General features: G+C 44.4%; 1 protein-coding gene across 1 annotated transcript in view; it reads left to right on the top strand.

Moving 5' to 3' along the window:
* The window catches only part of LOC101938928 (protein eyes shut homolog), a 616,724-nt gene that overhangs the window by 563,828 nt on the left and 27,001 nt on the right, over window positions 1–25,895 (top strand). The window contains exon 17 of the mRNA XM_065587927.1: window positions 3,182–3,354. Within this exon, the coding sequence (XP_065443999.1) occupies window positions 3,182–3,354 (173 nt within the window). The remainder of the gene's footprint in view (window positions 1–3,181; window positions 3,355–25,895) is intronic.

Here is a 25,895-nt window from a genome sequence, read left to right as displayed (position 1 = left end):
CGCCGAAGACTAGGAGCGCCGCCCGGTGACTACAAGCCCCACGTGGTTTTTTACGTGGTTTTTTTTTTTAGTCATCCCTGCCGGGGCCCCGTCGAAACTGTTCGAATCGGGCCCCGCACTTCCTAAAGCCGGCCCTGGTTGGTGGTACCTGTTGGGTGGGGAGACAGGACACCAGCAATGATTCAGATAATGTAGTTAAGCATCCGAAATTGTATCTGTTTCTTTGCACTGAAGCTGAATTCTGACTCTTGGAAGGTCTGCTCATTACTAATCAGGTGAGACAGACTGATCCCAAACACCTCTCCACTTGTCTCCCTAAAGTGTGGCCAACTTTGAATCTGGTTCCAGACCCAAACTTTGTGAGTTAGTGCTCTCTCTAGTATGAGCCTGAACCAGAACCCAAAATCCACACAACTCTGAACTTTGGGAAAGTCTGGGTGCAAATCTATAATCAAATTGCTAAGCTGAGGCACATCTGTCATACCATTGATACGGGGTGATGTGTGTTCATGGCACTTGACATGTATGGAAGAAGGAAGCTGATCAAATTCAACCCTCATGCAGGTAGGTTTAATCCCATTTAAATCAGTAGAACTAGTATTTCACTTTTAGGTTGCAAGAAAATGTTCTGATATACGAGTGTCAAAAAGAAATATGGTGTGAAGGGAGGGGGGACAGAAAAAAAACACTCCTATGAGTCCCAGCAAGTGCAGCCACAGCTTCCAGCTCCTTAGTCCATCAGAGCACAGGAAACCAACATATCTATCTGCCACTTAGGAAGCTAAATTACTTTCCCACCTCAATGGTTTCTATGCATCAAAGCATAATGTTTAAGGGTGAGAGAGAAAATACCCTAATGCTCAACTCTGATGGATTGAGGTGCTTTTGTTACTGTGAGGTCTTGTCCTCTTTTCCCCTTAATTTTAAGTAGCTGTTTATCATTGTGAAGAGGTTGCAGGCAGTGGTTTGCTTACCTGTTGTCCTTTGCCCTGAAGGTTTAAAGAAACAATAATAGCAGTACTGTGCCATGTTCACAAAATGTCTAGGAAATGAAAAATAGTTACAGATCATACCTGAGATCAGGATATAGCTCTCGCCATCATTTCAAAGATTCATGGATGTCCTTTGCCTAGAAACTGTGAGTTGATCGATGGAAACAATGTAGCTCAGCAAGTTTGAACTAATGTCCAAGAGGGACAAAAACAAAAGCCTGAGAAAAGGACCAGTCAAAATCTATGTTCTATTCTTGGCCTTGAATTTTACAGGCAATCAATAAAAGACATCCATTTAGAGCAGGGGTGGGCAAACTACTGCCCGGGGGATGCATCCAGCCCTTCAGGTGTTTTAATCTTGCTCTAAAGTTCCTGCCAGGGAGCAGCTCCCGGAAGCAGTAGCATGTCCCCCCTCTGGCTCCTATGCATAGGGGCAGACAGGGAGTTCCACACACTGCCCCTGCCCCAAGCGCCATCCCCGCAGCTCCCATTGGCCACCCTCTGAACCCCTCCCACCTTCCGAACCCCTCGATCCCACCCTCCTGCACCCCAGAGCCCACACCTCCAGCCGGAGCCCTCACCCCCCACCCACCCACACCCCAACCCCCTGCCCGAGCCCCCTCCCACACCCTGAACTCCTCATTTCTGGCCCCCCCCAAGCCCTACCCCAGCTGGATCCCTCACCCCCTCCCGCACCCCAACTCCCAATTTCATGAGCATTCATGGCCCGCCATACAATTTCCATACCCAGATGTGGCTCTTGGACCAAAAAGTTTGCCTGCCCTTGATTTAGAGAAACACTGACAAGGCATAAATCTGAGACCAAGTGGGATGAAGAAGAAGAGCTCTGGGTACAATGTTTAATTTGAAATGAAAGAGGTGCCGGGGCTCAAGCTGGGTGGCTGCTGGGCGGAGACTCAGTTCTGAAGGCAGCGCAGCTACTGGCAGCAGTGCAGAAATAAGGGTGGCATGGTATGGTATTGCTACCCTTACTTCTGTGCTGCTGCTGGCAGAGGTGATGCCTTCAGAGAGTGGAGGCTGCTGGCCGGGAGCCCAGAAGTGGTGGGGCTATGAACTGCCCAGGCTAGAGGTGCCAGGGCTCAGCTCCGGCAAGCCCCGGCACAAATTAAGCACTGTCTGCGTAACTCACAAGTTTGTCTCTTTCACCAACAGAATTTTGGACCTGTAAAAGATATTACCTCACCCATCTTGTCTCTCTAATATCCTGGGAGCACTATGGCTATAACAGGTCATAAAACTGCCAGTGGATGATAAAATGCAAATTTATTTAATACATGTAAACTATTAAAAAGAATTCTGCTTTCAAGGAGAAGGTCCATTTTTAAATCTCTGTATCAAGTATGTTTTCGGATTTTACAAGCTCTACAACACTCAGACTGACTTTAATATGGACAACCAGCAGGATGGTTTGTTTTTCTTGTTTGATCTGAGTGATTCCCCTGGCTCTAATTAAACACAGAGGTGGGAAAGGCCAGCAGACACTTCCCTTTTCTCGGGTTCCCTCAGTATGATGATGGCATTAATGTCTGCAACTAGCACCTATATGCAACTTCTGACACAGGCCTCACTCCCCTGCAAACCTCCTACCCTCTCCTCCTTCAAACCCTTCCCCAGATCCCACTTCTGCTCTGCCTCTGAGAAGAAATCAGCCAACTAACTGGCTAGCTGAGAGGCAGCCACAGAGCCTGATCTTACTACTTTTCCCTTGGGCCCACTTCATTATTTTCCCTTTCCCCTTATTCTTTATTACACTTACTTATTGTGCCATTTCTTAATTTAGTTTGTAAGTTTTTTGGGGTAGGGACCTTGCCTTCTTCTGTGTTTTGTATAACACCCAGCAAAAAGGAGATGCAAGTCTGGCTGGCGTTTCTGGATGCTAATACCACAATACAAATAATAAAAAATTCAAATGTCTCATTAAATACAAACAGTGATCCCAGGCTGTTAAACTAAAACAAATGTGATGTAAATTTATGCTAATGGTTTAAAACTAAGCTGCCTAAAAATACAATCCAATGATAGACTTTGCTACTTAGCACCACTGAAAACCTCTGATTTAGCTGCCTTTTAGACATCAGAGTCTGAAAATGTTGACTCCAAATGCTACTGAGACATTGATTTGTTCGGGTAATAATGTTGCATTGTTTCCCCTCTTTTACGTACTGTAGCTGTGACTGCCCCACTGGATGGAAAGGAGCATTTTGCACAGAGACAGTTTCAGTTTGCGATCCTGAGCACAACCCACCACATCTGTGTAGAAAAGGTGCTACCTGTGTGCCACTGCCTGATGGATACACATGCCACTGCCCTCTAGGAACTACTGGCATCTTCTGTGAACAAGGTATGACAAAGCTAGTAGGTCTTTTCCATGTTATCCATTTGTGTTTTTTTTTCTCCAAAGATTGATTTTTATTTGCATGGATCATGTAGAGAGCAAATAAAATGATTGAAGGAGAGCAATACAAATAGAAATTGGATGTTTTGGTTTCACTACCCCTCTGGCTGATCTGCACCCATGCTAGTCAATAGCAGAGCTCCAATTGACTCCTGTGCATGCGGGGTTATTCCCTTCCTGACTGTGAAGTACTCAAACGTGGCATTCCAGTCTTCCCAAGCAGCTGAATGTATGAAACAGTAGGTGAAATGACATGATCACAAAGCACTCTCATGAGCCTAATAAACCTTTGTAGAAAATTCATCTTGGGACGAAACTGTCCTTTATTTGCTTTTGGTTCTTTGTAAAAAAATAAAAATCAGTAAGTGTAAATGGCCAAACAAAGAAGCACAAATGCAGGGCCACACTTCCTGAAGGCCTCAGACTCCAGCCTACTTTTAAACAACCTTTAAAAGTTCCAGTGGATAGGGCACTGGACACAGAGTCAGGAGTCTCTGGGACCTTGGACAAGTAACAGCATCTCTCTGTGACTCGGTTTCTCCACCTGTCAAGTGGAGATAACACTTAGCCACTTAGATGAAAAGTGTGATGTACGAAGTCAGTACAATGTGTATTTATTTCATAAATGAAACCAAGTGGTATCCCAACTTTTTTTTTTAAACACAAAGTCTCTTAAAACCATTGGTCCTAACCCAGTGATTGCTGACTCTGTGCTTACACTTATTTTCAACTACCTCATTTTTCCAGGTCCTTAAAATTATTGGAGCTGCAAATTCACACACCCTTTGTAAGTTTGTCAGAAAATGAGTGCATATTAGGCACTGTGAAAGCAGCATTATGGTCTACCTGGCTTTATTCCCATTCAGAGCCCCAGGAGTGCTGTACACCTGAGGTCTGATTCTATGTTTCCCATTGACATTGATGGAAACATTCCAGTTGACTTTAATGGGCATTGGATTAGGCCTCAGGATTAGGGTAATGATAAAACAGGCAAACCTTTTTAAGCACATTCATACATCACAACACTAATAGTTATTAGTTGCCAATCTCAGAGGAGATGTCTATGCTCCCTTGCCTCTCTTTCACTGAAAGGCTTTGAATCTGTCTGCTGCCTCTCCCCCTTAAAAAAAAAAAAAAGTCTTCAGCCTTGTCTGCCTCGTTTTTCTCAGGCCCCTCTTTAGACCTCCTTTGAAGGGTTTTTGTTTGTCCTTTACAGTACTTGCTGAGGCCTGGCCTCCCTCGCTGAATCCACAAAGCAAACTGTGGGCACAGAACTGACTACACCACTCGCTATGTGAATTGCACTCCCCATCTGGAAGTCTGATTTGGGTCCAAAACTGAATTGCACAACTCAGGTGCAAATTTGCCAGCTCAAACTCTGCTCACAAACCACTTTCTGAAAAGTCACCGCTAAATCCTTCATTCCCTGTAAGAATACTGCTTGCAGCACTGACTCTGCTGAAGCAGCCTTTCAGGGGTCTTAGTATTAACGCTTAAGCTTCGAATTTGCTTCTCATTGGGGGTTTATAATTGTGATACCATCTGGATTCAGGACAGCAGACAATATAGGAAATATGCTTCACACAAAGCAGATAATTTAGCTTGTAATAAGTCCTATGTACCAGGACTTCAAACAGGTTTTGCTCTTTTTGCAATGTACAGTACTGCAGGTACTCACGTTGGAGCCTATGGCCTGGTCCACACTAACCCCCCACTTCGGACTAAGTTAATAACGTAGCTGAATTCGAAGTACCTTAGTCCGAACTTACCGCGGGTCCAGACGCGGCAGGCAGGCTCCCCCGTCGATGCCGCGTACTCCTCTCGCCGAGCTGGAGTACGGGCTTCGATGGCGAGCACTTCCGGGATCGATCCGGGATCGACAAGACGCGATAAATCGATCCCAGAAGTTCGATTGCCTGCCGCCGAACCAGGAAGTAAGCGTAGACCCACCCAAGAGAAACTGTGCTGCTCATAGTTTGTTATTCTTTTAATAAATTCTAATCCTGTAACTGGAAAGCACACCGGAAGGCATCCGTTGTACTTTGGCTTTAGTATGAACTGGAATTACTATACTTGGCCAAAACCCTTTGACCGGCATTTCACCTTACTATGGCAGAGTAGTGAATTATCATATTTTTTAAAGTACGGTTTTCACTTTTAATGGATGGCAAACTGCTAAAAAACAGCTGTTTACCGAGACTGAATATCTCTTCCCTGGAATGATGGTGTGTGTTGGATGAGGGAAAAAGAGAGAACAAAGGGAGATAAAGTGATGAAGACTAATGAACACCAAGGAAAGAAAGAGGGAGTGAGGGAAAAGAGCAGTGGAAATATATGAGGCACAACAGAAAAAACAGCATAGAAGAACAACAATAAAAACAAGCAGGCCAATGGACAAGGACCAGTAAACACAGGGCAGTGATGTGGGTCATATACTGATGAGACCAAGGCAGGCAAAGTCAGCAAGAATAGCGTACAGAACAAGCATGGGCTCATAAAGAATGATGCTTATGGTGACACAGTTTTGTTAATTTGGGCAATCTATCTGAGTACAATTTATGAATTTTGAGTTTATGAACTCTGTTTCTTCATCAAGCTGCAAGCGCCATTATGAATGTGGGGTTTGTTGGCCTTCTCTGTTAGCCTCCTATCTCCACGATGGACTGAAACTCCAGGGGGTAGTGGCCCATAGCTACGAATAAAGAGTCATTAAATGTTGATGGTCCTCCATTCAAAAAGAAACACCTTAAGACAGAAGAAAGACCCTTAACCAGGAGAACTGGTTTACCAAAGGAGAGGCCACCTGTCAATGAAGTCATCAGGCAGGGGTCTTTGGTCACCTGCTGAGGCAGATCAGTGTGTCTCAAGACAAAGGAGGCTAGTGGTTATAAGACAAAAGGTAACAGAGGAAGAAAAGACCTGAGACTGGATGTTATGGAGAGAGGTCATGTGCCGGAGGGTAGAGGGGAGAGGAAATATCCGGGACTCCTTAAAAGACTTTAGCCTGTGCCCAAAAAATTCTCCAAGGCAGTGAGGGGACTGAGCAAAATGTATACTGTTGTGTTTATTATTTTGTATGGATCAGTGTATTTGTCATGATACCAAGTAAAGAGTAATGGTGTTTTAGAATCCTATGTAAAGTCATTCTGTATATCTGTTGACTCTCTTTATCATGTACCCCAGGAGAGGTAAACAGTGAACCTTTGGTGGGATTCTGGGGAACATGGAAGAGTTGCTGGAGAGGCTAGGGGGAGACAGCACTGGTTTCAAGGCCTAAGCAATTGGACTTTGGGAGTCTCCATTGCCAAGAGGGGTATCAGACACGAGGTCTGTACCTAGAGTGCATGTCGATAGGGCCAAAGCCAGTGCTAAGCTCTATATAGCCCCAGTAAGATGAGGTGGGATTCAGGGTTTGGATCCTTCACAGCAGGCTAGCGCATATCCAACAGGGGGCGCTTTACCCGATCTGTGGGAACAGTTCACACTGCAAATGTGAAAGATAGTTTAACTGAGCCTGACTGAAGTCATTAGACACATTAAATACCATATCTAACAAGCACTAATACGTGTTTTGATCTGGAAAGTATGAATCGGATGTCTATAGTTACCCATTTCTTGTGTGCATAAGGAAGTTGAGCAAAATGTGTTAAAAATCAACACATAACTGTCCTCAAAATGCTTTACAGAACATTTGCATGTACAACAGAGGAGTCAACAATACTACCAAGAGTGAAACAATTTCCCAAATGGAACTGGGACTTGATACAGCACAGTTGAATGATAAAACTTGAGGTTGTAAGTACATAACTGTACAATAGTAAATCAGCTAAATCTGAAGTTGTATAAACCCAGGAAAAGCAGGATCACCTATGGAAAATGCTCTTATTATTCAGATAAGTCAAATCCTGTCAAATCTTACTCAGGGAAACTCTCACTGACTTCATTGCCTGAATAAGTACTGTGCGTAAATACTGAGCAAAGCCCTTAGAAGAATGCGTAAAGAAGCAAATTAAAGCATATTTTTAAAAGAGGGAAAAATAAGTCAAGCCTCCTTTTCACAAGCTTGAACAAACTAAGATTGTCCTCAGTGATGTTGAGCACCCTCCGTTTTTAATAATGTTAATAGGAGCTGGATCAGGCCCTACGTATCCAATGGTAAAGTGATTTAAAGGGGTATGATTTATTTGTTGCTTAGAAACAAGAGCTGCTGTAATGAAATAGGAAGGACCAAATCAGGCAACATTAGAATCTTTTCTTAATGTTAACATCACCATTAGGACTTACTTAGAATTCCTCTAAGATATTGTGACTCAAGTATCAACAGATCATTCTGATCCAATGGCTTTAAAGCTCACAACTATAATAGTAATACAAGAAATTGAGCCCAGCTGCTGGAGTGCAAAAGCATTCAACCTAATATTGTCAGGAGCTGACACTGTACCAGTTCTCAGTTACCAAAACCCTCAAGGACTAAGAACATGAAAAAAGAAATTGAGGAAACTTCATCAAAGTAATGATGTTTTACAGAACACCAAAACGGAATTTTATGTTAATAAAGTCTAGTTTTTATCATTTAACTACAACTTGGCAAATAAAGAAATGGCTGGCACTAAACTATATAGAATTTGAGAAAATTAACTTTAAACTGTAACCCAGAATAATAAGAAACTAAGGCTGGTCACTTCAATACCATTGCATTCAAAACAAACAAAATAGTCCAATTCCCAGCACCACTGCTAAAAGGTAGAGGAGCCTGCTGCATAACTGTGTGAAGGATGTGCTCTACCTAAACCAAAATGGAACCAGATTGCTGGTACGTAAATTTTAAAAGGTCATAGAGGAGTTTTTTAAACTAAGGGCGGAGGGGCGCACAGTTTGGACAGACACATTGCTTAGGGGAGAATTGATTAAAGAGGATATTCTATATCCTAGTAAAGAGGAGAGGATAGAAGTTGATAAAATACAGTTAGGAACTGAAAAGAAACAGTAAAACAAAAGAGAGTGCCATTCAGTTACATCACATGAAGGCAGAAATCTAAATAGTGACAAATTTTATAGGTGCATATATACAAATGCAGTAAGTCTAAATACTAGGATGGGTGGACTTAAGTGCCTGGTATTTAAATGAGGATATTGATATAGTAGGCTTCACAGAAATTTGGTGGAATGATGATAATCAATCATATCAGGGTACAAAATATATAGGAATGACAGAGTAGGTCGTGGGTACGGGAGTGACCGTATACAGACTCTCCCTAACTTACGCAAGTGTTCCATTCCAGAACGCCTTGTGTAAGTCGAATTTTGCATAAGTCGGGAATGCATATCCAATAATTACGGGGGGGCGGAGGGGGGGAAGAGCTTATAGAAGTTGCGGAGCTTTTTCCGTAAGTGCAGATTTGCATAAGTCGGGTCTTGTGTAACCCGGAGAGCATCTATATGTGGAAGCAAGCATAGAGTCAAACAGTAAAAATCTTTAAATGAACCAAACTATGCTATAGAATCTCTATGGCTAGAAATTCCATGTTTGAATAATAAGAGTATAGCAGTTGGAATATACCAGTGACCACCTGACCAGGATGGTGATTGGGAGATGCTCAAGGAGAGGCTACAAAAACTGAAATGGGGCATTTCAACTATTCTCATATTGACTGGGGACACGTCACCTCAGGACAGAATGTAGAGATAAAACTTCTAGACACCATTAATGACTGCTTCTTGGAGCAGCTAGTCCTGGAATCTGCAAAGGGAGAGGCAATTCTTAATTTAGTCCTAAATTGCACACAGGATGTGGTCGAAGAGGTGAATATAGCTGAACTTCTTGGTAATTATGACCATAATGTAATTAAATTTAACATCCTTGTGGGGGGGGGGGAATACCAAAGAAACCCACCATATTAGCATTTACCTTCCAAAAGGGGAATTATACAAAAATGAGGAAGCTAGTTAAATGGAAATTAAAAGGAAAAGTCACAAAAGTGAAATGCCTGCAAGCTGCATGGAAACTTTTTAAAAACATCATAATAGAGGCTCAAGCTATATGTATACCCCAAATAATAATAAAAAACCTGTAAGAGGACCAATAAACCTCCATTGTAACTAAACAACTGAGTAAAAGAGGTGGTTAGGGACAAAAAGGCATCCTTTAAAAAATAAAAGTCAAACCCTATTGAGGAAAATTAGACTTGACTTGCCAGAGTTTAAGTGTAATTAGGCAGGGCAAAAAAGAATTTGAAGAGCAACTAGCAAAAGACAAAAAAAATGCTGTTAGAGTTTGTAAGTACATCAAAAGCAGGAAGCTTGCTGGTGGACAATTGAAGTGTTAAAGGAGCACTCAAAGACAAGGCTATTGTGGAGAAGCTAAATGAATTCTTTTGATCAGTTTTCACTGCAAAGGATGAGGGAGATTCCCACACCTAAGCAATTTGTTTTAAGGGTCACATATGAGGTTTCAGTAAAGGTGGTTTTGGAACATATTGATAAATGAAATAGTAATAAGACACCAGAATCAGATGGTATTCACCCAAGAGTTCTGCAGGAATGAAAATATGAAATTGCAGAACTACTAACTGTGATATGTAACCTATCACTTAAATCAGCCTCTGTACCAGATTGCAAATGTGATGATGATTTTTTTTTAAAAGGCTCCAGAATCAATCCTGTGAATTACAGGCCAGTATGCCTAACTTCTGTAGCAGGAAAACTGGTTGAAACTATAGTGAAGAACAGAATTATCAGACACACATATGAACACAATGTGCTGGGGAAGAGTCAACACGGCTTCTGTAAAGGGAAATCATGACTCACCAATATATCAAGATTCATGGAGGAGGGGTCAAACAAACACATAGACTAGAGTGAACCAGTAGATATAATGTACCTGGACTTTTCTGGAAGTCCCTCACCAATGGCTCTTAAGCAGCCATGGGATAAGAGGAAAGGTCCTCTCATGGGTCAGTAACTGGTTAAAAGAAAGAAAACAAAGGGTAGGAATAAATGCTCAGTTTTCACAGTGGAGAGAGGTAATAGTGGGGTCCCCCCACTATATCTATTGGTACCAGTGCTGTTCAATATATTCATAATGATCTGGTAAAAGGGGTAAACAGTGAGGTGGGAAAGTTTGCTGATGATGCATAGTTACTTAAGATAGTTAAATTCAAATCAGACTGCAAAGAGATCTCACAAAACTTGAAGACTGGGCAAGAAAATGGCACATGAAATTCAATGCTGATAAATGTAAAGAAATACACATTGGAAAACAATCCTAACTATCCATACAAAATAATGGGGTCTAAATTGCTGTTACCACTCAAGAAAGAACTCTTGGAATTATTGTGAGTAGTTCTATGAAAACATCTTCTCAATGTGCTGCACAGTCAAAAAAGCTAACAATGTTAGGAACCATTAGGCAAGGGATAGAGGATAAGACAAAAAGGCTCAGAATGCCACTATATAAATCCATGGCATGCCCACAATTTGAATACTGTGTGCAGTTCAGGTCGTCCCTTCTCAAATAAATAAATAAAGAAATAAATAAAATATTAGAATTGGAAAAAGTACAGAGAAGGGCAACAACAATGATTAGGAGTATGGAACAGCTTCTGTGGGAGGAGAGATTAAAAAGAGTGGGATTGTTCATCTGAGCAAAGAGACAAATTGGTGGGGGGTGGGAGGGATATGATAGAGGTCTAAACAATCATGACTGGTATGGAGAAAGTGAATAAGGTAGTGTTATTTACCCCTTCATATAACACAAAAACCAGTGTTCATCCAATGAAATTAATAGTCAGCAGGCTTAAAAAAACATAAGGAAGTACTTCTTCACACAACACACTGCCAACCTTTGGAACTTGTTGCCAGGGGATGTTGTGAAGTCCAAAATTACAACTGGATTCATAAAAGAATTACGGTAGATAAATTAATGGAGGATAGATTCATCAATGGCTATGAGCCAAGATGGTCTGGAACACAACCCCTATGCCTGTGTGTCCCTAAACCTCTAACTGCTAGACGCTGGGACTGGACAACAGGGAAGGGATCACCTGATAAATTGCCCTGTTCTGTTCATTCCCTCTGAAGCATCTGGGCACTGGCCACAGTGAGAAGACAGGATACTGAGCTAGATGGACCATTGGTCTGACCCAGAATGGCCGTTCTTAAGACTTTTGAAACACCCACTTCCAGTTTATTCTCTGCCAAATAATTCACTTTGCAATTAGACTGACAAACTCTAAGAATCCTGTCTTGTCAGCTCTTCCTTATGTGAGTAGCAGTCTCACATATGACTCCTCAGGTGAGGAACAGTGGGCAGAATCAGGCCCAAAGATGCCTCTTTCTTTGCAAAAAGAAATAATCTAAAAATGTTTTTCTGTATCAAGAATGTGTGGCTCTATCATGCATCATTATTTATAAATGGCATAACATTACCTTCTTTCATTGTCACTGAAAGACTCTCTGAAGTTCAACTATATAGACACAGAAAACTTCCATAACCAATGTGCACATTTTATAACAGTGAGCCTAAACAATACTAAGCCATATAAACACAGCCTTTCCTTCTTTGCTTTTTATTCCTCTTCTCTTTCCTGTCCTCAGTTAGCATGGAGTACATTTGGTTCATCTTCCTCATATGAGTAGTGCTGTTTAAACAACTAAAGCTACTTGGCCCAAAGTAATTTGGAGTGGAAACAGCAGGAAGACGCAATGATGCTTCCTTGACAAAGCTATAGGAGTGCTGAACTATAGTATTTGAATTGATCCGTTGGAATTCCTCTGGGTACCCAGCCAAACAGTCTATAATCTAGACACAGTTTAGGAGATTCTTAAAAGAGTGGGGGGAGCTGTACTCTCAGACCATATTAGCAGGTTACCTGGTTGTAGTGCCTGATACTTTGTTTTGGTGCCAATGGCGTAATATGTCAAAAGACGCTGTAGATGGCAGTATTGGAGAACCGTTGTATACAGCTTTTTAAAAAAAAAAAATCACAAAACATGTATAAACTTTAATCCAGATTTGTTCAGCAATTTGCTACGCTTCCAGGGAAATTACTGGACTGTATGTTGTAGTCAGTACGCTCAGATGCAATGGTGATCAGATCCACATATAGACATACACATACTATTTTTTCCCCACATGTACTGTACAATATAACTGGGCTCATGGGAAGATTACTATTTACCATAATAGGTGTTTAAAGGGCTTGATCAGGTGCTTTTGCAAAAATCAATTAAAATCATTTTCTTTGGTTTCAAGGAAGCATAATGGAAGGATAATGCTATTTTGGGAATCAAAGCAGTTCAGCTAACAAGTAGACTGTTTATCTATGTAACAGTCCCTTAACTCTCCACAGCTACAAACACGGATTGTCTGCGTTGCTCATGAGGAAAAGACAGCGAACCTGTATCTTGCATTGCTGCACACCTGACTTAACATGCTCAAATACTCCCCCAACTAGTAAAAGGATTCCCTGATAAACACATGAAATAGACACCAATCACAAGATGGACTGGCCATGTTTGTCAGCTCACATGCAGTTCTAAGCTAGCTCATCATTCTCCTAGTGTTTGCAACCAAAACATTACAAAATTGTGCTAATGCATGAGAACCTGAAGATAAAAATGGCTAGGAACCAAAGGTCAACTAGCTAGTCCGTTTTCATTATTCAAGTTGAATAACTCGAAAGAGAGCACACACTAACTGGTGAAATTAATATTTGACTTTTAAAATCCTTAGATTTATTAAAATAAAGGCATTATTTTAAAAAACACACGTCAAATCTTCTTACTTGTATTATTATATTAGGCCAAATTAATCCTTAGTGTGATTGCTTTGAAGATGGCCCATGATTTTTAGTCTAACAAATGCTTTTTTTAAGACATATTCTGTACTATATATATACTGTATATAAATGTGGGAGGGGGAGAGGGTGCTTATCTGTTGGCACAGTTGTTCCTAAGTGCTGAATCTACAGAGTATTTTGGACTTGGAGGAATGCAGTACTGTATTGCTGTTCCAATGCATTTCAATCATTTAAAAAATGTAACTGCAGGCACTTATTTACTTGTTATTTTGAGACATAGTAAGTATTGTTTCTCCTAGTAATTCATGCAACACCGGTCCAATCAAGCTCTATGATTCACTGGAGATTTTTGAAACCTGGTGGTAACATGCCAAAAAATACCTCTGCATGGTTGCTATGGCAATCATGCTCTCTAAGGATAAAACACACTTTTAAGTTTTGTCTACAAAGAAAAAGCATCTGAACTTTCAGATTTATCATCACCAGCCCAGTACATTTAGTATTCACAGAGGGGACACGTGGAAAAAACATGCATTTACAAAAAAGAAAAAAATCTCTGTATAATTTATAGTGCCAAGTAGAATAAAGTGCTGTCGTCGGGCTAAATTCATGTTGTGGTTTAATACCATACATAAACTCCTTGGTGGTGGAAAGGAGGCTGGTGAAAGGCAAAACAGTTGTAACCTCCTTCATACTGAGGTGACCATGGGTGTTACACTGGCAGAAATGTAGTTATGTTGATCTAGCACCTCTCTCAATGATCTCATCAAGAAGAATTAAAGCTGTGACCAGCTAACATGCACTCAGAAGGATGGTGGTAGTAATATCCCACCACCTGATCCCCATCAGGATCAATGACGCTGAGTCATAAGGGGCCTCACAGGACCAGGGAGCAGGGCCAGGCTCCAGGCACCAGCTTGCCAAGCAGGTACTTGGGGCAGCCACTCCGGAGAGGGGTGGCACGTCCAGCTATTCAGCGGCAATTCGGCAGACGGTCCCTCACTCCCACTCGGAGCGAAGGACCTCCCGCCGAATTGCCGCCGCAGATCGCAATCGCGGCTTTTTTGTTTGTTTGTTTGCACCGCTTGGGGCGGCAAAATCCCTGGAGCCGGCCCTGCCAGGGAGGTGTAATTTACATATCCCTGCACCATATTTATCCCAGCTGACCCATATACCTTAAGTTATGATTGAAATCATATTAATGATTTATCTTGTGGAGGTGTTTAAATTTGGAAACTAGACAAGATTTACCACGTTGCTGGCCTGGCTATGAAATAGCTCATGTCTTATTAGCATAGGGCCAAATCCTGAGTTCCTTACTTACTTCTTCCTCACAGCACAGTCACTGTGAAATCAAAGTCAGTTGGCCCAAGGAATGACTTAGGGCATGTCTACAGACTTAAGTCAACCTATGTTAGGTCGCCTTACAGGCACTGCTGAATTATTACGGTGGCTCATGTCCACTCTATCCTCTTTCTCTCGGTGGTGCACTTCCTGGGCTCTCAGCTCCCTGCTCCCATCTCTTCTCACCTCCCCGTTCCCCACCAGAAGCAGGGGGCAGCTGTCCAGGCTTCTCGGCTCTCTAAGCCAGTGGTCTCCAAATTTTTTTGATCGCGCACCCCTATCAGTAAAAAAATTTTGAGCACTCACCCTGCTGCACTGGCTCTACCATTTTTGCCAAAGCAAAAAAAAAAAAAAAAAAAAGCCACTCGGATGAAGAAACTAACAAACCAAAAAAACGCTTCTCCTGCTGCGTACCCCCAAGGATCCTCTTGCGCACCCCACTTTGGAGACCACTGCTCTAATCAGGGAGCAGGGAGCAGCGCAGGCCTCAGCCCAGCTAAGAGTGGGGAGCCAGGGGCAGCCGGGCTCTAGCTGCCCAGCTTCCTTGTCAATTTCACGGCTCCAGCATGGAGCCAACAGCTAATGTAAGTAAGGCAATGTCTACATAGACACTCTGTTGCCCTAACTACACCGACATAAGCCCTACACCTCTTGTGGAAGTGCAGTTATGATGTTGGTGTAATAGGGCACTTACATCAGTGTGGCAAGGTAGGGTTGCCAACTTTCTTATCACACAAAACCAAACACCCTAGGCCCACCCCCTCCCTGTAGTACCACCCCTTCTGGAGGGCCCGCCCTCCACTCATTCCAGTCCCCCTCCCTTGGGGGCTTGCTCTCCCCCACCCTCACTCACTTTCACTGGGCTGGGGCAGGGGGTTAGGGTGCCGGAGGGGGTGAGGGCTTCAGGGTGGGGCCAGAAATGAGGGGTTCAGAGTGCAGAAGGGGGCTCCGGGCTGGGGTGAGGGCTCCAGCTGGGGGTGCATGCTCTGGGGTGGGGCTGGAGATGAGGGGCTTAGGGTGCAGAAGGGGGCTCCAGGCTGGGGGGTGAGGTTGAGGGATTTAGTATGCAGGAGGGGGCTGTGGGTTGGGGCCAGGGATAAGGGGTTAAGGATGTGGGAGGAGGCTCTGGGCTGGGGCAAGGGGTCCTGGTCGCCTGGGAGCGACCGCTCAGGATCCAGCCCTGGTTCAGGGCAAGATTCCCTGATGGTGGGACAAGTTCATAGAATATCAGGCTAGGTCTACACTACCCGCCTGAATCGGCGGGTAGAAATCGATCTCTCGGGGATGGAATTATCGCGTCTCGTTGAGACGCGACAATCGATCCCCGAATCGACGCACTTACTCCACCAGCGGAGGTAGGAGTAAGCACCGTCGACAGGGAGCCGCAGAGGTCGATTTTGCCGCCGTCCTCACAGTGGGGTAAGTCGGCTCCGATACGTCGAATTCAGCTACGCTATTCGCGTAGCTGAATTTGCGTATCTTAAATCGACCCCCCCCCCCCCCGTAGTGAAGACCTGCCCTCAGGGTTGGAAGGGACCTCAGGAGGTCATCTAGTCCAACTCCCTGCTCAAAGCAGGACCAATCCCCAGACAGATTTTTGCCCCAGATCCCTAAATGGCCTCCTCAAGTATTGAGATCACAACCCTGGGTTTAGCAGGCCAATGCTCAAATCACTGAGCTATCCCTCACCCCTAGTTCCGGTATCAGATACATTGTCAACACCAAAACCGGCCCCATGGCCTTAGGCACAGTGGCCAGTGTTGTGGTATGCATGGAACCTGTGGGCGTTCACCCAGGCCTACCGCTCGATGTCCGGAGCCTCAGAGACCAGCTGCATCTCTCTCCCACCCTCCTCTGGTGCATGAAGCCTTGGGCGCAAGGACCCCGCAAGTCCAAGAGGGAGTAGGGGAGCAAGCCACTGGGTCACCAATGGTGCTGTAGGATCCTCCACAACTGGCATCCTCCTTGTCATCACCAGACGAGGCTATAACAGAGCCCCCTCCCCTAGTTCCTCTGTATGACGCTAAGGCACACCAGCAACTACTGAGGAGGGTCGCTGCCAACCTCAGTCCTCAGGTGGAGGAGTTAGAAGAGCCCTCAGACTCTCTCTTCAATGTCCTCTGCTCCACTGCACTGGCCAGGGTGGCTTTGCCCCTTCATGAAAGGGTCTCAAAGATCACCAATGCCCTGTGCAAACTCCTTCCTCCCTTCCCTCCACCTCCAAGAGGGCTGAGCGCAAGTACTCTGTGCCATCCAAGGGCCACGAGTACCTGTACACCCACCCTGCTCCCAACTCCCTAGTGGTAGAGGCGGTTAACCACAGGGAACGACAGGGTCAGCCCGGGGCTACCCCTAGGAATAAAGGACTCCAAGAGACTAGACTTGTTTGGGTGTAAGGTTTATTCATCTTCTAGTCTCCAGTTGAGGGTGCCAACCATCAGGCCCTCCTGGGACGCTATGACTTTAACATGTGGCAACCTATGACCAATTTCTGGGAAGGAGTTCAGGGCAACATAGAGGAGGGCACGAAAGTGGACTGGGTGACACTCCAGGCAGCGTCAGATGTGGCGGACGCCACCACCTGAACCCGGGCCTCCGCCATCACTATGCGCTGGGCATCCTGGCTGCTCCTCTCCAGTGTGTCCAGGGAGGCTCAGCAGTTGATGCAAGAGCTTCCCTTCAATGGGCAAGCCCTGTTTGTGTAACAGATGGACAATAAGCTCCATGGCCTCAAGGATCCCGCACGACTCTTAAAACATTGGGACTGTATGTTCCCAGCCCTCCCCACAAGTGGTTCAAGCCTCAGCAGCCTCAGGGCCAGGGGAGCCACCCTCGCCAGGAGCCTCCCCATAAGAAATCCAGAGGCTACAAGCAGTGTCCTAGCCACCAGCCTTCGCAGGCTTCTCAGTCGAGCTTGGCCTGTAATAAGCTGGCGGGCAAGTGCTCATTTTGAGGGTACGCCCAAGGGTGACCTACCGGACTGTTCCCAGGATCCTTCCTCCCCTATTTTTGCCAACCACCGTTCTCCTTTCCTCCCTGCATGGGCATCCATAACATCAGGCTGATGGGTCCTCAGTACTGTGGCACGGGGTACACCCTTCAGTTACTTTCTACCCTCCTTCCCACCTCCTCTCCCTGTCCCTCTTCAGGGACCCTTCTCACAAGAGTCTCCTCGCACAGGAGGTAGAGGGGTTACTGCAGCTAGGTGCAGTGGAGGTCGTTCCTCCAGAGTACAGGAACAAGGGGTTCCATTCCTGTTACTTTTTAATCCCAAAGGTGGTGTGCGACCTATCTTGGACCTGCGAGAACTGAACTGCTTCTTAGTGAAGCTGAAGTTCCCCAGGGTGTCCCTGGCCTCCAGGAGACTGGTACGCTGCCCTCAATATGAAGGATACGTGCTTTCACATCGCCATCTTCGAGAGACACAGACGCTTCCTTTGGTTTACGGGAGGTCCCAACCACTGTCAGTTTGTGGTCCTCCTATTTGGCCTAGCGACAGCACCACGGGTATTTACGAAGTGCATGCCAGTGGTGGCTGCTTATCTCAGACATCAGGGTGTCCAGATCTACTCGTACCTCAACAACTGGCTCACCAGAGGCAGCTCCAGGTCCAAAGGGATGTTGCAATGTTGTTAACCACTTGCCGTTGCCTCAGCCTGTTGGTAAACAAAAAATCCACATTAGTTCTGGTACTGAGGATAGCGTTCATTGGAGCGATGCTCGACTTGACCTGCTCCTGGTTGTTCATGTCGCTGGAGAGATTCATGGCATTGACAGATCTCATCACGGAAGTCTCCACGTTTCCCCTGACCATGGCTTGCCTGTGCCTCCTAGGTCACATGGCAGTGTGCACATATGTGGTGCACCATGCCAGGCTCCAGATGCAACCCCTGAAGCAATGGCTGGCGACAGTCTACTCCCAGTCAAGGGACCACCTGAAAAAGGTTGTTACCATCCCTGTGATGGTACTTACCTCACTGCGATGGTAGACTGACCCCGGGAAAGTTCTGGAAGGAGTTCCCTTCATTAGCACTCCTCACTCAGTCAAGTTGGTTTCGGACGCCTCGGACCTAGGCTGGGGGGGGGGCACACCTTGGCACTCTCCAGACCAAGGGTATGTGCTCCCCAGAGGAAATGACACTACACATAAATGTCAAAGAGCTCAGGGCAGTGCACAGGGCATGCCTGGTCTTCCTTCCTCACCTGTCGGGCAGAGTGTCCAGAGTCTTGACAGACAACATAGCTTCAATGTTCTACATCAACAGACAAGGGGGAGTGCGATCCTTGGCCCTCTGCCAAGAGGCACTCCATCTCTGCAATTTCTGGATTGACCACAGAATCCATCTAGAAGAGTGTCACCTTCCAAGAACACGCTAGCAGATCACCTAAGCAGGGACTTCTCCTCTCACCATGAGTGGGTGCTCCACCCGGAGGTAGCCGGCACGATCTTCCAGAAGTGGGGAACTCCCCAAGTGGATTTGTTCACCACCAGGCAGAACAGGAGGTGCCACAGGTTTTGCTCCAGATGGGGTCCGGTCTAGGGCCCCCTTTCCGATGCCTTCCTCCTGCCATGCACAGAAAGCCTAATGTACGTGTTCCCTCCGATTCCGCTCATCAGCAAGGTCCTAGCAAAAATCAAGAGCAAGAAGGTGCAGTTATCATGATCGCCCCGGTGTGGCCTCGCCAGCACTGATTCGGGACACTGTCGAGCCTGGCAGCAATCCCTCCGTGGCCCCTGCCGAACTGACCGAACCTATCACAGGATCATGGTCGACTCTTGCACCCAAATCTCACATCCCTCCACCTCATGGTGTGGATGTTGCGTGGCTGAACCCTGAGGAACAGGCCTGTTTGGAAGGGGTCCAGAAGGTCCTCCTCGAGAGTAGAAAGCTCTAGACCAAACAGACTTACTTGGCAAAGTGGATGAGGTTCTCCCTCTGGACAGCCGAACGGGGCATCTCCCCTTCGCATTCTTTGGTGCAGTCAATCAGACTACCTGCTTCATTTGAGGAACCAGGGCCTGGCACACTCCTCTATCAGGGTACATGTAGGGGCCATTTCTGCTTTCATCCGCCAATCCAGGGGCAGACAGTGTTCTCCCATGACATGACATTCAGGTTCCTCAGAGGTATTGAGAGACTTTTTCCACAAGTTCAGTCCCTCAGTGGGATCTCAACTTGGTTCTGTCCTGGCTCACAGGCCTGCCCTTTGAGCCTTTGGCCTCATGCTCCATCTCACCTATCATGGAAGATAGCTTTCCTGGTGGTGGTGACGTCAGTGAGGCGAGTCTCTGAGCTGCGAGCCCTGACCTCAGAACCGCCATACACGGTCTTCTATAAGGACAAGGTCCAGCTCCGGCCCCATGCAGCCTTCCTTCCCAAGGTGGTGTCTACTTTCCACATGAGCCAGGACATCTTCCTTCTGGTCTTCTGGCCCCAAGAACCATGAGACTGGTGAAGAGAGGCACCTTCATGCTTTGGATGTAAGAAGGGCCCTGGCTGTCTACCTAGATCGGACAAAACCTTTCTGTAAGTTAACTCAGCTTTTCATCTCTACAGCTGATAGAATGAAGGGCCTCCTGGCATCCACACAGAGGATTTCTAACTGGATCACCTCTTGCATTCGCACCTGCTATGAGTTGGCAGGAGTCCCTCCGCCACTGATCGTCAGAGCCCAGTTGACCAGAGCGTAGGCATCTTCGGTGGCCTTCCTGGCACACTTCCCGATCCAGTACAGCTGTTGAGCTGTGATGTGGTCCTCAGTGCACATGTTCATGGCCCGCTATGCCATCACTCAGCAGGCCAAAGGCGATGCTGGGTTCAGCAGAGCTGTGTTGTAATCTACGCATCCATGAACTCCTACCCACCTCCACGGGGTACTGCTTGGGAGTCACCTAATTTGAATGAACATGAGCAAGCACTCTAAGAAGAAAAGACAGTTACCTTTTTCCATAACTGGTGTTCTTCGAGATGTGTTGCTCATGTCCATTCCACAACCCACCCTCCTTCCCCACTGTCAGAATTTCTGGCAACAAGGAACTGAGGGTGGGGGGAGCCGGCAGCACCCTATATACCGCAGCATACGTGCACACTCCAGGGGGTGCCGGAGCCAGTCCTCTACGGATACTGATTAGCGGGCAAACTTCCGGAACCGGTGCATGTGGCAAGCACACACACCTAAGCTGCATGGACATAAGCAATGCATCTTGAAGGACACGTTATGGAAAAAGGTAACTGTCTTTTTCCAATTCACTTCTTTTGACCATGGGGCCTAACTCATTACCAATTCTTTGTCTTATTTCACAAAACATTCCACCGTGTGACCATCTTTTATTATTATATCACTTCCAACCCTTCTCGCTTAAAAGGTTGCAAGAGTCAGGAGAAGATTCCAGTGAAAGAGGCCTTGCTAATAGATCTGAGGCAAAGAGCTGTCAGAGGAAGCTATTGCAACTGCACAGGCAGTGTGCTGGGAATGTGCTTAAGCACCCCGTTTACACCTGTTGGGAATTGGGCTGCAAGAATCGCCTAGAGAACTCAATGACGATAGCAATGGACAGGACAGGACATCTGAGCACGGCAGGATTGGCCAACAGGGCATAGTACAGGGAACCTAACAGATAATAATGAGTACTAAAGGGAAAGAAGAATGTGCTTCAGCGATAGTAGTTGCAGCAACAACATGCTCCTGGAACTCTAATTGGTCTAGAGGGATTTAGAGTTTAATTCTCTTTATAACATTTAGAGATGTGCTGGCTTCATTAGATACCTACTTTTTGAGCTATCTACTGGTAACTACAGACAGTCTGGTATGGAACAGGAGTGTTTGTTTAAATATCGATTGTGCTTATTTTAAATGCAATTAAACTGCATAATGAGATATTTGGTGGCCTAATTAGAACAATATTGTGATACAGCACTATTCCTGCAAATTTGGCTTCTGAAAGGACTGACACAGAAGTCCATTTTTCTTAGCTGTTTTGGTTTAAAATATCTCTCAAATGTGTATGCTGAGTACGAAAATCATCCTGTTGCCAGTAAGTCCCACCAGTCAAACATCTTATTTTCAAAGCTCAGCAAAAAAATAGGTGAAGTGCATTGCTAAGCACACAGCAGTCAGGCAGTACTGCATTTGACATGATGATACTTTTGTATATACCTGTCCTAAGATAAATTTAAGAACCTACATGGTCTTATTTTTTGACTTAAGAGTTTTATAATATACTGTTATTATAAAGCTGAAATGTTATTCTAAACTAGAGCTGTGCAAATAACTGATTTGTGTGTGTGTGTGTGTGTGTGTGTGTGTGTGTGTGTGTGTGTGTGTGTGTGTGTGTGTGCTGGCAGTTTGCAAATGAGTTGTCTGAAAAACTTCATCAAGCTCTAACCTGAGCATCTCTGTTCTCAAATATACTTAAAGCCATGTGATCTCAGCAATATGGGTTCATATTTCTATGTATATGTCAAAGCACATAATTTTCATGCATGCAGTAGCTCATTTTACAAGATAATGTACAAGCATTTAGGTTGGTCTGAAGCACTCCAGTACTTCAGCTAGTCAGTCCTATTGCATTGTGATGACATGAATGGCTTATTTTCTGAGACTGGATATTAGCTGTATTAGAAAGAATTTATTTTACACTAATAGAAATAAATGCTTATCTCAGAAGTGTCAGCATAAGGTATGTAAAATGAGATATCTACTCCTTTTTTGCAAAATAAAAAATCATGGATCTTCTGTGTTCTTTGTGTGGTCCTTTGAAATCACTACTTTTCCATCCTTATACGCTCTCTCCTCAAAGGCCCTGTATCATAGCCATTTTTGTTCAATATAGTCTGTCTGTTTTCAGCTTCCAGAGCTCCTCAATGCAGTTCCATTGTCCAAAAGAGGATACTAAATAGCAGTGAAACACTCCACCCTCTGGAGTTGAGCCGTTTGTATCCACAGTCTCCACAGTCCTTGCTGACGCCCTAGGGAGGATGGACTGAACTAAACTCAAAGCGAAACTGGATCCCTCATGCTGACAGCCAGACACAGTTGATCTGTGTACTCTTTACCCAATGTCTCCGTTTGAAAAGCAACATATTTAAACATAGGGTTGACTCTTACAACATAGATCTTCTCCATATAATTCAGGCTGTGAGTATTTTTTTTAACAGAAGAATAGTTCTGAAACCCTGGGGAAAGCAAAGAACATACATTTAAAAACAAGTGACTTTTAAACAAAAACCAGCATGATGATTGTTTAGTAAACTGATAATGGAAACTACTATTTATTACATATTGTAAAACCAAGGACTGGAAACTCCAGAAGAGGGAGATTTTTTTAATAGCCTTTCATGCTACCTTTTGTACTCTGTTTTCATGTATCGGGGGTAGCCGTGTTAGTCTGTATCCACAAAAACAAGGAGTCCGGTGGCACCTTAAAGCCTAACAGATTTATTTGGGCATAAGTTTTCGTGGGTAAAAAACCTCACTTCTTCAGATGCATGGAGTGAAAGTTACAGATGCAGGCATTATATAACGACACATGAAGAGAAGGGAGTATCTCACAAGTGGAGAACCAGTGTTGACAGGGCCAATTCAATCAAGGTGGATGTAGTCCACTCCCAATAATAGATGAGGAGGTGTCAATTCCAGGAGAGGCAAAGCTGCTTCTGTAATGAGCCAGCCACTCCCAGTCCCTATTCAAGCCCAGATTAATGGTGTTAAATTTGTAAATGAATTTTAGTTCCTCACCCACAACCATTTCAGATTTGGGGACAACTTATACCTTCAAATCAGTGGCACTGCTATGGGTACCTGCATGGTCCCACCATATGCCAACATTTTTAAGGCTGCCTTAGAACAACACTTCCTCAGCTCTCGCCTCCTAGTGCCCTTCCTCTACTTGCACTACGTTGATGACATCTTCATCATATGGACCCACAGAAAGGAGGCCCTTGAAGAATTCCATCTGGATTTCAACAATTTCCACCCCACCATCAACCTCAGCCTGGACCAGTCCACACAAGAGATCCACTTCCTGGACACTACAGTGCAAATAAGTGACGGTCACATAACCACCACCCTATATCGGAAACCTATTAACCGCTACACTTACCTACATGCCTCCAACTTCCATCCAGGACACATCACACGATCCATTGTCTACAGCCAAGCCCTAAGATACAACTGAATTTGCTCCAATCCCTCAGACAGAGATAAACACCTACAAGATCTTTATCAAGCATTCTTAAAACTACAATATCCACCTGGGGAAGTGAGGAAACAGATTAACAGAGCGAGACGGGTACCCAGAAATCACCTACTACAGGACAGGCCCAACAAAGAAAATAACAGAACAGAATAACTGGCCATCACATACAGCCCCCAGCTAAAACCTCTCCAGTGCATTATCAAAGATCTACAACCTATCCTGGAAAACGATCCCTCACTCTCACAGACCTTGAGAGGCAGGCCAGACCTTGCTTACAGACAACCCCACAACCTGAAGCAAATACTCACCAGCAACTACATACCACACCACAGAAACACCAACCCAGGAACCAATCCCTGTAGCAAACCTCATTGCCTACTCTGTCCCCATATCTACTGTGGCGACACCATCAGAGGACCCAACCACATCAGCGACACCATCAAGGGTTCGTTCACCTGCAAGTCTACTAATGTTATATATGCCATCATGTGCCAGCAATGCCCCTCTGCCATGTACATTGGCCAAACCGGACAGTCCCTACGTAAAAGAATAAATGGACACAAATCGGACATCAGGAATGGTAATATACAAAAACCAGTAGGAGAACACTTCAGTCTCCCTGGACATTCTATAACAGATTTAAAAGTCACTATTCTTGAACAAAAAAACTTCAGAAATAGACTTCAAAGAGAAACAGCTAAACTAAAATTCATTTGCAAATTTAACACCATTAATTTGGGCTTGAATAGGGACTGGGAGTGGCTGGCTCATTACAGAAGCAGCTTTGCCTCTCCTGGAATTGACACCTCCTCATCTATTATTGGGAGTGGACCACATCCACCCTGATTGAATTGGCCCTGTCAACACTGGTTCTCCACTTGTAAGGTAACTCCCTTCTCTTCATGGGTCATTATATAATGCCTGCATCTGTAACTTTCACTCCACGCATCTGAAGAAGTGAGGTTTTTTACCCACGAAAGCTTATGCCCAAATAAATCTGTTAGTCTTTAAGGTGCCACCGGACTCCTTGTTGTTTCCATTTTCATGGTGTGTTTTAGTGGCATATATTACATTAAATGTGGTTGGCAGCTTTTATTACTGCTAATTATTAACTAATAATTGCTACTATTGGGAGCATGTCTTCATCATTGATGTGTCATCTTTCTAGTATAGTGGCCAGAAACTTTATATTTGTGACATAAAAATATTCCTAACTATATACTCTATCTAGATTTTTATACTAGGTCTACCACCATGGTATCTGTGCATTGGGGCATGTTCATTTGTTTAATATGTTTGTATGTATTAAACCGAGCTGGTCAGATTTTGATCACAGTTATACCAATGTAAATCCAAAGTAACTCTGGTATAATTGGGATCAGAACCTGACATTTATTCTGTATCATTACAAAGATGTGAATTATTTGGTTGATAAATTGAGGGCATTTTCTCAAAGGTAATAACTAAAACCTATAAAAAAAACTAAGTATGAAGCTAAATGCCAAGACAAGGTATCATTATTACTATCTGTACAGCAGGGATCCTCAAGTTATTATACTGCTTTGTCCAATGATTAACCTAATTATGTCTCAAATTTTTAATAATGGCTATCTTTTCACAGGAAGAAAAGCTGAAACAGTTTAGAGCAGTATAAACAAAACAGGGTGAAAGCGGTTGATCCAGCCATGTTTATTGTGGGCATAGGGAAGATGACTACTAAGGACAATAACAAATCAGAGTAACAGACCTGTGCACAGTCCATCAGTCTACATCAGATCTTCTGTCATATTGACTGAGACTCCTCCATGCCAGTATAATGTAGAATAATTTGAGCGACAGAGTGGTTCAGTGTAATTATCCAAAAGTACTTTTTAATTGTCAGAAAAATTCCTATATTAAAGTTTGCTTCTGCATATGGAAGAAAACATTGCTTATTTGTACTCCTGGAAAAAATAGCTTAATACTTAACTTTTAAAAGATTTTTAAATTATACCTAAATTTCACTGAAGCTGAAGTCTATAGAGTTTCCATTATGTATTAATTTCACCATGAGGACCATGGACTGGACATCTTATTGAAAATAATGTACCAAAAAATAAAATGGCATGGCATCCTCTCGCTATTGATTTCAAATCTGTGCTCAG

Source organism: Chrysemys picta, chromosome 3 (assembly GCF_011386835.1).
Source record: "Chrysemys picta bellii isolate R12L10 chromosome 3, ASM1138683v2, whole genome shotgun sequence".
Lineage (NCBI taxonomy): Eukaryota > Metazoa > Chordata > Testudines > Emydidae > Chrysemys > Chrysemys picta.
Note: the sequence above shows the minus strand (reverse complement) of the source record. Positions and strands in the feature narration are given on the sequence as shown.